A 13319-nucleotide genomic window follows, 5' to 3' on the forward strand; every position below is an offset into this window, starting at 1 on the left:
CCACTAGTTACCTACGAGGGACCTGGCACCTAAAATAAACACAAACAATATTAGAAGATCAACATTAGCTTCAAGGGCACTCCAGTAAAACGGGTTGAGGCTAGTTTGGTTGAGTCTTACCTGTCACAGTCTTTCCCTCTTTGTCTTTCCTTTCTCTTCTTTCCTCTCCCTTTCTGCCTCCTTCTGTACAAAATAAGATACTATAAAGCTCCAGAGCAGAGATGCTATCAAATTAAATTTCACACCTTAGCAAATTAACATCCACTTACCTTACTTCAACCCTCATGATGGGCTCTCGTTTTCTAAGGATGGAATACATTTAAAATCAGAACAAAGCAGCTATTCGATTCAATATCAAATGAGCATTGTTTTTATGAATATGTTCTCTGAGTTCTCTGCTTGCTTGTCTTACCTACATTCACATGTCTGGTGCTCCACAAACGTCATCTCAACATATTCTTGACCTTGCTCTGCTGGCTTGATTTTCAACAGCTGTGGAAACATAAGGACATTGAACCAGCATTATATAAGTTTCCGATTAGCAACCTGTGGACCAGAATAAACAATGTACACAGAACAATTCCCAGGATGGAATGAGTAAATAGCTGCAGTTTAACATATACAGTTTTTTAACCTGCACTATCAATGCTATTAAACCTGCACTCTCAACAATGTTAAACCTGCACTCTCAACAAAATTAAACCTGCACTATCAACGATATTAAACCTGCACTATCTATCAACAATGTTAAAAATACATCTCAATACATCACAACTGTCAACAACAATAATATAAATGATAGAGAGTAAACACATTTTATTTACCATAGGTAAATACATTATATTCTTTACACACATTCAATACAAAAGTGATACCTACAGTATACAAATTACAAAAGAGTTAGAGTTAGTTATTAGTATTATCATTCACAGAATATAAATATTATTATCAATATCTGACGGCCTATGGCTTACCAGCATGGTGACATTGGAGGTGTGGGTGGGGTGGCACTCCATGTTGTCATCCCCGCAGCAGCCGGCACAGCGCACCAGGGGTACACAGGACGGGCTGTAGATGTGCTCCACTTCCCCAGGGTACTCCTGCACCACCTCCACCAGCTTCTCGATGGTCCGGCAGAAGCTCCGGTGCCACACCTCTTGGAAGTTCAGGACGACTGCGTGTGACAGGGGAGCAGAGTGAGCTAATGGGGACAGCTTATACTAAAGAATTGCATTTATACTTTATGAAACATTTTAGGAGCAACCAAACAGGAATTTTGAACCTGCAGGAACAACAGTACCAAACACAGGCACAGTATTGCGCTTTTCTTTTTTGACAACAGATTGCTGTTTCTGATTGGCTCAACAGATTGTCTTTCTTGTTTGTAGTAAAGAAGTCTGTGTAGCTCTACAGTTTGACAAACGTATTTGTACTTAAAACAAAAAAAGCTTGTTAGAAGCTTGAGCTATTCTCAAACACCATTAAAAAAAATGGTCCCAACGAGTCCAACATGAAAGTGCTGCTAATACGCCTGTGTATATCCTGTTGTCATTTTGAAGAAACAACCAAAACAAAGTTTGTGTAATGCCCTCTTTCCTGTGGGAGTATATGTGTAAAAGTGACCCAATTGCATCGTCAAAGGGGGGGGGGATGGAACATGGCAAGATTATGGCCGAACAAACAGTACGCTCAGGAAAAACAAATGTTGGAAACAAGGGACATGAGCAGGACCTGGACTGAGCTGGGACGGGGCAGCCCCGCGGGCCCCGCTGGGACCAGAGTGGCCCCGGGGGTCAGAGACTGGAGCCTGACAGTACTGCAGCTGTTTATAAAAGCAGGACGGCTGGACGAAGAGGGATGGGAAGAGAGCTCTGCTCTGAGGAGGAGAAGGGAGCCAGCAGCCTCGTGTTACCAGTAACCAGACCAGTCAGCCAGTGGAGCGCTCTGCTGCATAATTCCTGTTCATTATCTGGCCTTAGTTTTGCTTGGTAACTCTTCAATCCTCTCCTGACTACCAGAGCTTTGAAGGGTTTTGTCAGTATTTATTTTGCAGTGACACTGATTTACAGCTTGGCCAGGAGGAGAGGAGGATGAGAGGGAGCTGGTGAGGGAGCAACATGTTTAGGGCCGTGACCTCATCCATCAGTCTTGCTGGCACTAAGCCCTTCTCAGGGCCTTGGAGCCCGAACAAAAGATCATCCCCAGCTCCCCAAACGTGAGCTTTCAATTCAGTGATCAGGAATGGACTGATCACACAAGAAACAATGGAAAATACCATTTTATGAATGATTCATAGGCAGTGTGAATATCACATTGTGAGGATGAGATTCACATACTCGGTACTCTCCTCTACATCAGTCTTTTAATGGTAGAGTAAATCAGACAGGCAGACAGACACACAGACAGAGAGACAGATAGATGTACCTTCAGATGTGCTGTTTATACTTGAGGAGGGCAGGCTCTGTGAAACAAAAGACACATTAGATTAGAAAATGTTCCTTGATATTGCAGTACTTTGGTTGTTCAAAGAAGCACAAACAATCACACGTTAATATTCTCAGGCAAAATTCTACAAGCAGAATTGACATCATTGCTGCTGTGTAAACTCCAGTAGGCTATCACAGAGGGCCACCAAGCCAGCAGTAATAAAACCTGCATCATAACTGATTATAGACTTTTCTAATATTGATGTTAAAGGCAAATAGCCTGCAGAGATCACCTCATGGCTTCATACACCATTTTACAGTCAGTCCCCATAGGCTGTATCTAACTGCTGTTGGGAGGATCATTTCAATAGTTAATATTGAAAATATTGAAAAGTGTACTAGATGATACACACTGCGAACATATTCAATTATATTTGGTGCCTTCCTGTCCCAAACCTGTTTCCTGTGGCGTAAGAATATGCCCTATTTATTTCCCCATTGCTTGTTTGTTCCCCTCTCTCTGACATGTTTCCCATCGTCCCCATCATAAACAGAGCCCCTTTCTCATCAGTCTGGGAAAACACAAACCCTCTTCAGCGACTCCATCTCAGGATGGGAAATCCAGCATTTGATATAATCTGTCCTGGCAGAAGCCGACAGACAGACCTGCTTCCGTCGTCTAGTGTCCAAACACCTTCGCTGTCAAACTGACAAACTGACATTAGTCCCCTGCTTCAGTTCCATGAAATGGTTACAACACTGTTTCCCCAAATCGTTGTGTACTAGTGTAGGATGTTCTTTTTTTCCACCATCTGCCTCTGAATGTCGCACCTTCTTCCTGTTTTTGGACCAAAATAAGTGTGAGTTGAGGACACTGGTTATCAGTGCTAAAGTCAGCCATTTTTATCAAAACATTTGGAGTGGAATGTCCTGCTACCACGATGACAGATATCATCACATAACATCTATGTTTTACTCTGCGCACACACACACACACACACACACACACAAACACACACACACACACACACACAGAAGCACATGCACGCACACACAAGCATACACACACACACACACACACACACACACACACACACACACACACACACACACACACACAAGCACACGCATGCACACACACACACACACACACACACACACACACACACACACACACACACACACACACACACACACAAAAGTACAGCAATCGTCAGTCCATTTAAGGGTTGCTGGTACCCAAGCATTCCTTAACAAATGAAGTGCAGATGCCCATGAGCAAGCCCTATTAACCTAACCAGGCATTGCATTGCCGCCCTTCTCCGGTGGATGTGCGAGTTTGAAGGAAATAATGTTGCAGTAATGTGCTCTGCTCATGAGTCAAAGCAATTTCCTAACCCTTACTCAGATCTGTATTCCGGGTTCAGACCTTGGAATGACTAAGCACCCACTTGGCATCTTGCGTGTGGTTGGGAATTAAACCTGAGGTAAGCCATGACACGCTGGCAGAACGGCTTGACTACATGAGGATGGTCACGTAGCGACCAGCAGCTTCTGCTATTTGACTTGTGGAGTATTTGGAAAGAGTGTTCTATAAAACTGCAAAGTTTGTGTGAGTTTGTGGCGATTGGTTGTGGTGTGATTACAGTTAGATTTAAAGGGGAAATTAAGCAATGAGAACTGTGACCATTTTTTGGTTGCTTTTTAATTTTTGGAAATACATGGATTTTCATTAAACCTGAAATTCAAGTAGTTTCACTGGAAAATGACATGTTGATAACGACTTTCGTCACTAGGGCGCGGCCATGTTTTAAAAATGCAGGCGCTACGTCATCAGAATGGTTAGCGTTTGTTTGTGCTTGCTCGCTAACTGTCAAATAAACATGGCAGATCTTCGAAAAAGAACAGGGGGGTCATTTTGTATTGCCCCTGGCTGTTCAAACTAATATTATCGGGTAAAAGAGTCCAGTCAACAAGCCTAAACTCCTCCGAAGATGGTTAGCTGCATTGAAACGCCTCAGCCCCCCAATGGGACCAGGGCAGAGTATGTAGCGACCACTTTATAGAGTCTGATTACGTCGAAGAGGGAGCTTTTCCTGAAGATGGGCGATTTGCCAGATGCTGTGCCAACAATTTTTAATTTTAGTGGCTATAGTGCTGGAGACATGGACAGACCTGTCAAAACAGACCCGGCCGCTGCTCTTATGCGCAGAGACAGAGCGCAGAAACGCTCTTGCCAGGCAGAGGAACAAGAGGTATACTTAGCTTCTACTACTATATGAGAAATTGTCAATTTGTGATTGTCCTGCCAAGTGGGTATGCATCAAGTCAACAGATTATGCTAAGTGTCACGATTATTCAAATCCCCCAAGCCTCCCGTCAACAATCCCGATCACCCCCCACCTCCCCCCCCCCCCCCCCCCGTCAACAATCCCGACCTGCTATAAGGTATGCATTGCAAGATTCTACAGAATCTCACTCCAACCAACACCCAAAAGTTGGCAGCCCTGGAAACGTCGAACAAAGTGTATTGCAATCTCCATAATACTCGTTTTTGTGTTTGCTTTGTTCTGCTGTGTGTAGTCCACATGTTGCAAAACTGAGAAATGAGTACACTCACTGTTTGAAGATGGTCTTGTTTGCAGACTAGCTTGCTCCATGCTCTTGATAATTTCTAATCCATTGCCAAAATAATCCATTGTTTACGGAAATAATCAATTTGCAAACACTGTCGGTTGCACTATTTTCGCATATTCATGTGCACACGCAAATGGCACGACAATTACTTGTATCATGAAATGAACGAACTGTAAGGCAGTGTGGTAGCCCAGCTGCTGGTGTACTTTTCATAGCTGACTGCTATGTAAACAACATAGAATGTTGTACCAACCATTCTCGTGATGTCATCACGTTCTGAAAACAAAGATGGCGGCACACAGGCTGAAACCATTATAATTAATGCAACTTGTTTGTGCTTTACTCCGAATAACGGGTCATATTTCCGACTTTATTTATATTTATGGTCAATTTAAATATTTAACTAGTGCTATAGACATCTGTTTTATTTCACTGCTTCATTTCCACTTTAAACATAAAACACTTTGAATTTCTCGTTTTCACGAAATACTATTATTGCATAAGACATGGATGGGAACTTGAAGCCATAACCGGTATCACAGCTAGAAATGTATCTACATTTGTTTTTGCAAGACATAATCTATAAAATGTTTGTTTACTTATATTTTAAATAAATGTGTTCTTCAGCCGCATTTCTTTGATAGCATTACGCAAACATGATAACCACTTTTACGACTGGGGTTTGAAGTACTAAAGATGTTTATGGTCCAGGCCTCCCCTACACAGCTGGAGAACATCTTTCTAACGCGTTCTCCCTGGCATGGAGCCAGCGGAGGGGAGCCAGAACAGTGGCTCGTGATGACCAAAGCAAATCTGCTGTAGCAGTGAGTAGTTGTAAACTTCTAGAGTTTGTGAATGTAAACGGTTCAGCAGGGGACAATCAAAGAGCTGCCCTGTGTCTTTCTATACAAGCGAGATCCCACAGAGCAAGACGTACACTATGTGACTACAGTTCCTAACCAACTCTTTTCCTTATCCCATTTTCCTCTTTTTTTTGGAACAAATGAGATTCCAGCTGAAAACCAAAAACCACAGCCTTCAAGACATTCATCATCAAACAACGTGTCTCCTCGCTCCTCCTCTCAACGCTGCATCACGGTATGTATACGTGAGACCACCGCAATAACAACAATGGCAGCCGGCATTGGAGAGCTGACGGGGTCCAGCTGGGCGTAGGGGGTGGTCAGGCAGGGACGCTACATCACCGAGTGTGAGTGGAACATCAACACACTTCAGCAGAGCTGCACGGGTCACAGCAGCCAACCCCAGAGAAGGTACAGAGGAGGAGAGAGGTCTGCTACTGCACGTAGCGATTTGGAGGGAACGCAAAGCAACAGCCTTGACTGTGCGTTCAATGAACGTCACTTCGCCTAGGCCGTGTGGAAAAGTGAAAAGTCAGCTGTTGCGTATGATGTTGGGCATAGGAAATCTGTCCAGTTACCGTGGGTAACTTTGTGCTGTAGATCAAGAGGTGGGATTGGTGTTTAGGAGTGCATTGTTTTCTTGGCAGGATTAGTTACTAGTCATGGAAAGTAAGGATTAGTCAGAATTACGTTAGGAGAAAGGATTTCACTTGATTGGTCAACCTTTGCGATCTTTTTGAGGATTCAAACAGATTGTTGACTGAAATTGGAGAACCCGTGTTTATTTCGCTATTTGTCGTTTATTTAGCGTCTAAATAATCTCTGAAGTTCTTGACGTCAGTGGAAAGGTTGGCTTTTCTGTGTACACCAGCCAAGTGCCTCGGCAAAAGCTCCATCAAAATGCTGTTTTTCGATTCATTGGGAACAAAAAGCATTTCCTCAATAGAAGACCAATTAATGCAAGTACACAGATGCACGCGTGCGCACACACACACACACACACACACACACACACACACACACACACACACACACGCACACACGCACACATGCACACACACGACACAGGTCTCCAGATAAGGCTGACCGGTGGTAATTGCGTCCCTATTACAGTAAACGGCCTTCTCCCATGTAAACCACACTAAATTATGTCCAGATGGGAGATTAAAGCGGCCGAGCACACAAACGCCCCGAGCGTCACTTCTACTCCTCATGCCGAGGAAGGAGAAATCCATATTTCCTGATTGTCCCTCTCCCCCGGGTCGGGGCATTACAACCAGGGAGGAGAGGGACGGCACAGGGAGTAGAGGCCCCACTGGTCAGCCCCTCACTGCACGCCATGCTGCAAGCTGCAGGCCTGGAGGAAATATCATGGGAGAGGATGTGTGGGGGACGCGGTAACACACAGGGATGCACACACAGGGAAGCACGCAGGCAGGCACGTGCACACATGCACATGCACACACGCACACACACACGATGGCATGTGTCTATTTCATTTGCACACATACACCCTCACACACCCATTACATACACACATGCATAAGCCAACACATGCACTTCTGCACATACACACACACACACACACACACACACACACACACACACACGCACGCACAAACACACACACACAACTACCCCCACATACACACACAGTAAATATATATATATGTATATATATATATATATATGTGAGTCATGTCTTTGCTACAACAATTGAGTTGAGTTCTTTGTTTGGGGTCAAGGCTGAGTGTGACCCAGATGGTCAGACCCCCCTGTGCTTTGGCTGCCTACGCTGATGTAATGGACACACCTGCACTCAGCCAGATCATCGTATACAGATAGGTTGGAGACATGTGGCCATGTGGCCAGGGCTTAAGACAGCCTTGTTATCAGGATGCGTAGAGTAGATGAGTAGAGACGCCCACTCTACTCCTGTTTCTCCTCCAGCCAAAGTAAATAAAGTCTAGCTTTTAAGAGTAAGCATTTATACTTAAATCAAATGCCATCTATAAAGCTTTGACACGTGTGTTTGCTGAATGAGTTAACCAACCACGTTTCCTCTTCAGTGATACCAGCGGTATGTATTATCAAGCAAGGTGGAGCCTGCATACTACACAAAGAGAATACTACATTGAAAGAGGCAATAAATCTCAGATCCGCAGCACATTCCGGCTGTTTGACTAGAAGGCTGGAAGGTGTGTGAGCTGTCACATGGGCAGGAGGAAACAGGCACTGGCATGGTGCTTCACAATAAAAACGCCTTTGAATTCAGACCAAGCAGGGCAGACAGGATGTAAGCACTTGTCTGTGCATTGTGCTGTAGTCCCTCTCTCGTTCTCTCTCTCTCTTGCTCGCTCTTGCCTGCTCCCTCTTTTGCTCTCTCACTCTCTCTCTTTTGCTCTCTCACTCTCTCTCATTCGCTCTCTCCTTTGCTATCTCTCTCACTCTCTTTCTTTTTCGCTCTCTCTCGCTCTTTCTTTCTTTCTATCTCTCTCTTTTTCCTTCTCTTTCTTTCGCTCTCGCTCTCTTTCTTTCACTCTCTCTTTTTCTATCTATCTCACTCTCTCTTTCTCGCTCTCTTTCTTTCTCTCTCCCTCGATCTCTCCTTCTTTCGCTCTTTCTCTCGTTCTCTCTTTCCTTTGCTCTCTCTCCCTCTTTCTTTCCCTCTCTCTCTTGTTTCTCTTTCTTTCGCTCTCTCTCTCTCTTTTTCTTGTGGTCTCTCTCTCTCGTTCTCTCTCTCTCTCTCTCTCTCTCTCTCTCTCTCTCTCTCTCTCTCTCTCTCTCTCTCTCTCTCACACACACACACACACACACACACACACACACACACACACACACACACAGGACAGTGCAGGAGGATGGCGTGACACCTCTGGACCCACCACAGGAAGTGGCAGTACTATGCAGGAGTGGGGGGGACAGCAACATGTCAGGGAATGTGTGGCGAGCGGGGAACACGGCGGTGAGGACGGTGACAGCTCCACCGCTGGGGGGGGCAGGATATTGTTCCACAGCCCAGGTGCTTCCACTCCCATCTATGTAAAGAGCCATAGGAGACGGCCGGGGGCTATTTTGAGAAATGAAACAAAAATAAAACACAACACACCGGTCCATATGTCTCGATGTACAAAAGGGTGGAGGCTGAAGGTGTATTAATAAGGTTATTCAAGGTTATGTTGTGTGACGTTTTGAGAATCATTTGTTTTTGGATAGGATGGACCTATTCGACTGGTCTACTCTGTTGTGAACTCTCTCTGTGTGTTTATGGTTGAAGTGTTTAAGGGTTTGAGAAAAGTATCTTGGACTTCTGGCGTTCATTCAGAGATATTATAGGTGACCGGATATCTGAATAAAAAAATTGATTGAAACAAAACCATTAATTGAAACAAATACATTTAAATCAAAGATTTAATTTATATTTAATCTATGTAATCTATTCCTATATTTAAAAAATCGTGTATATCTTTCTACAGGGGACATTTCCGGGGACTGATCACCAAAGATGAGGACTGGTAACCAAAGATGAGGACTGTTCACAAAAGATGAGGACTGGTAACCAAAGATGGGACAGGCCACCAAAGATGGGACAGGCAACCAAAGATGGGACAGGACAGAGACAGGCCACCAAAGATGAGGGCAGGCCAGGGACAGGCCACCAAAGATGGGGACAGTCCCCGGGTGAACCAAGACTTCTGGTCACCCTATGCAGACATTTACTTAATATAATGACCTGCAATTTCCTAAATGTATCATCCATCAATGAGGATCACTTTGGATTGTGCCAAATGTTCAACTACACATCACATGCGTTTGCATACCTTGTGAATGATATCGGTAAATTTCCATTTCATTCTGTCTTTTCACATTTATTGCTTGACTCATCAGACCAACCTGTCTCCATTTGTCTCATGACTCAATATCAAACACAACCGTCCTCAAAAATAAACATTCCAATGATATCTGGAAATTAGAAACTTTTTTTTTTTAAACTTTTTTTTTTTTTTCACCAACTTAAATAGGAAAGGTGTCAACATTTGATTGTTGTAGGATGCATCAGTCCTAAAGTATTTGGCAGCAGATCAGTCAGTACAATGATACCAAGGATCAGGAGGTGAGCGACTCACACAGATCCCTTAGGAGATTCCCACACTGTAAACCAGTGGGTCAACACCAGGCCTGTTTTGTCATCACCACCACTTCCGCCCTCTACCTCATCTTCTTCACCATCAATTGATCCTGAGAGTTGATCTCCAGAGTTCTCATTCTGTTTCTCTCTGCCGTTGAAAGATTAGAAACAAATAAATGAGAGGACCAACCAGCGACAGGGGGAGGGAGTGTGAGTTCACGATGGAGAAGGAGCACCGCAGTCTGTAAACCGCATTAAAAAACAATGGTGGCACCCAAGGAAAGTTTTGCATTCTACAGAGAAATCAAAGCAGTTTTTTGACCGAAGGAGCCAAAATCTGCAAGGAAAGTTTTAACTAAGGGAATAATGTGTTTTAGCTTTACTTCAGACCAGATTCGGTCATAGCGAAGAGAGCAAGAACATCGCTCTGATTGGCTGGATCTTTTGGAACAATGTAAGGCTGTGACCTAATCTTGAAATGAATTACTGCCCAGCCAAGTCCAGACTGATGTTCAATGCAAAATGCAAACTTGAACATCTGGATGGTCTCACGAGGCTTCCCTTGCGGTTGGACACTGACAAGATCCAATAAGTCGTACAATGATTGAGTGACGATGATTCCATTACTTTCAGACATCCACAACTATTACATTTTATTAGTTTGACATTCATATGATGTAATTCAATCGCTATTGACAAGGTCTATGACTGGTGTACACAGTCTATGACATCAATTACAGAATCATATCTCTATTTCAAAGGAATAGTGAAACATGACGCTAGAGATACAGCTTTAGCCCTCCTTCCATGTTTCCCCCTCAGAATGAACTACACATGCTAGGGTCAACGTTTTCGTTGCATAGCCATTAGGACTATTATCCTATAAGATGTGTTTGTATCACCTCTGCCCCCCGTCTCGTCCCCCCCCCCCCCACCCTGCAAAAGCCCCTGAGAAACCAAGCTGGCTAGTTTCATGGCCAGCTTGGTTGAGGTGGAGTCTGGGCGGCGGGAAGTTCAGACCTTTAAACACGCAACGCGCTGAGACCACTGGGAGCTGCCATAGATGACGTCTGCATGGGCTGTCAGTCCCGCCGCAGGGGTTGGGCTATGAACGGTGTGAGTACGGCCCGGAATAGACGCCCAACGACGTGTTGTATGACACACGAGGGGCTTCGCCAGCACACACACACACACACACACACACACACACACACACACACACACACACACACACACACCTCAAGACGTTAGACTCTGAATTGGATCTTTGGGTAAGGAGCGTGTGCCAGTGTCCGCCGGTGCATCCGATACCAGGGTACCCCTCCCAGGCACACACACAGACACACACACACACACACACACACACACACACACACACACACACACACACACACACACACACCTCCCAGTCTACTAGGTTGGAGCTCATTCCTGGCTGGCACACACTCAACAGGGGGCCACTGACAATGTGTGGCCACACAGAACAGACCAGCATTGTAAGCATCTGCTGTTGCTTGACAGTGATATATCTTGGTGGAAATTATAGCATCACTTTCGAACACACACTCACGCACGCACGCACACACACACACACACACACACACACACACACACACACACACACACACACACACACACACACACACACACACACACACACACACACACACACACACACACACACCTGCCCACAGAAACAACCAACACACTTGCATATCATTGTAAATCAATGTAAAAAAGTGGTCCTTTGTAAAACGGTATTTATACGGCAACCTCTATTATTAAAGTGAGTTGTGGCAGGTAAGATGGATGCAGGTGGAGATAAACGTTCCTGCCAGTTTGAAACAAGGCCAGGGACACGATCTCCAAGGGGGTTGTGGCATTATATTGCCTCTTCTACAAAACGACAAAACTAATCTGAAACCTTAAAATACGTTGGGAGTATATTATATAATTTTAAATAATAAATGAGTCATTCAATAAAAATAAATGATTCTCATGGTATGAATATTAACTTTTTAACAAAGTTAAACGACGTTGCCAAATCCATCCGTGCCTCAGTATGACGTGTTTGTAATTACTAGTTTAGTAGCTTTCCCCATATGTAACTTTGAGTGTGCTTGCATCATCTTCTTTGCTGGTGAATTTTGTCACGTCTCACTCATCAAATGGACTGGGATGGCACACATTCCCAAAGGTTTGAATACACAATGGGCTACCACTATCAATGGCCACAGAGACCTGTCTGACAGACTGGGATAGACTCAAACTGAGAATGTGAGTTATTAAAAGGCTTGCAACTTTATTTTACTACAGCACATTAATGCACATGCCTGCTTTATCAAAGCTGGACCAACATTGTAACGTAGGCTATACTTAATAACTTATAGGCGCACAGTATACAGTTATGCAGCAATGACTTGGTGCCGGAACCTCATACATGCAGAATTACAACAAAAGATGATCACGTTATTAGATGATCGAGTAATTGACGAGTTGAGTTCATACCTGGGCAGGTGAGAGCTGCAATTGGAGCGCGGCGGCCATCAACGTGATTACGCACAGTTTCATGTCGTGGTCTGGTGGATACCCAGCGCGAAGGATAGGATTTTTCCTGCTAACAAAGAGGATGCTGGAAGGAGAAGTGGAGCCAGAGCAGTGGAGTTGTCCTCCGCTCCCTTCTCCGGTGAGACTGAGTCTCGGCACGTAGATCCACTAGTCTGGTGTAACCTGATGAAGCGCGCCGTGGAAAGTAATGAAGAGGGTTTCTCTCTCCAAAGAGGGACCGAGGAAAAGATGCAAGTACCCCGAGTCAGTCTTGTCTGAGATTAATATACATGAAATAAATATACATAAAGAAAGCATTTAATGCTTGTTTTAAGAAAGAACGTCAATATTGCAAGGTATATAACAAATATATATAATAAAATGCTGTCAGAAAATTTGACAGAACTCAATTATAAAAAATAAATATGATCAAATCATATTTGCTCCAGAAATAATATCACGAATCGGCAGTTGTAGTTTGTTATTCCGAAAACCGTAGAGTTGAAAACGTTGTCGTGCTCTGTGCCAATGGCAGTTAGAATGTGGGTTTCTAATTGCCTCCACTACCTTTTGACTGGCGGGCCAATTTAATCTCCTCCCCCATAGCACCCGCCACCCCTTCCGAGTGGGACGGAGCGGTCAGTTGAGAAGATCTGATATAGGCTACAGTGAATTACAGTGATTATTCTGCAAACGTGTGTCAGGTATGAATGGATT

General features: G+C 44.2%; 1 protein-coding gene across 2 annotated transcripts; it reads right to left on the minus strand.

The window, feature by feature from the left end:
* On the minus strand, positions 1-12773 carry pgfb (placental growth factor b; the record flags this gene model as incomplete). 2 transcript variants are annotated; one of them, XM_084482279.1, is made up of 7 exons in its annotated part: positions 12564-12773; positions 2425-2461; positions 975-1174; positions 413-492; positions 270-302; positions 121-183; positions 1-29 (listed from the first exon to the last, which is right to left on the minus strand). In XM_084482279.1, exons 1-7 carry the CDS (start codon positions 12624-12626, stop codon positions 8-10), a joined length of 498 nt encoding a protein of 165 aa, XP_084338405.1. In that variant the 5' UTR covers positions 12627-12773. The 2 variants fall into 2 exon arrangements, with proteins under 2 accessions (XP_084338405.1, XP_084338406.1); XM_084482280.1 differs by having other exon boundaries at positions 8-29; positions 121-185; positions 275-302.
* Positions 12774-13319: the final 546 nt, after the last annotated feature.

This window comes from Micromesistius poutassou (assembly GCF_964030765.1).
Source record: "Micromesistius poutassou genome assembly, chromosome: 17".
Lineage (NCBI taxonomy): Eukaryota > Metazoa > Chordata > Actinopteri > Gadiformes > Gadidae > Micromesistius > Micromesistius poutassou.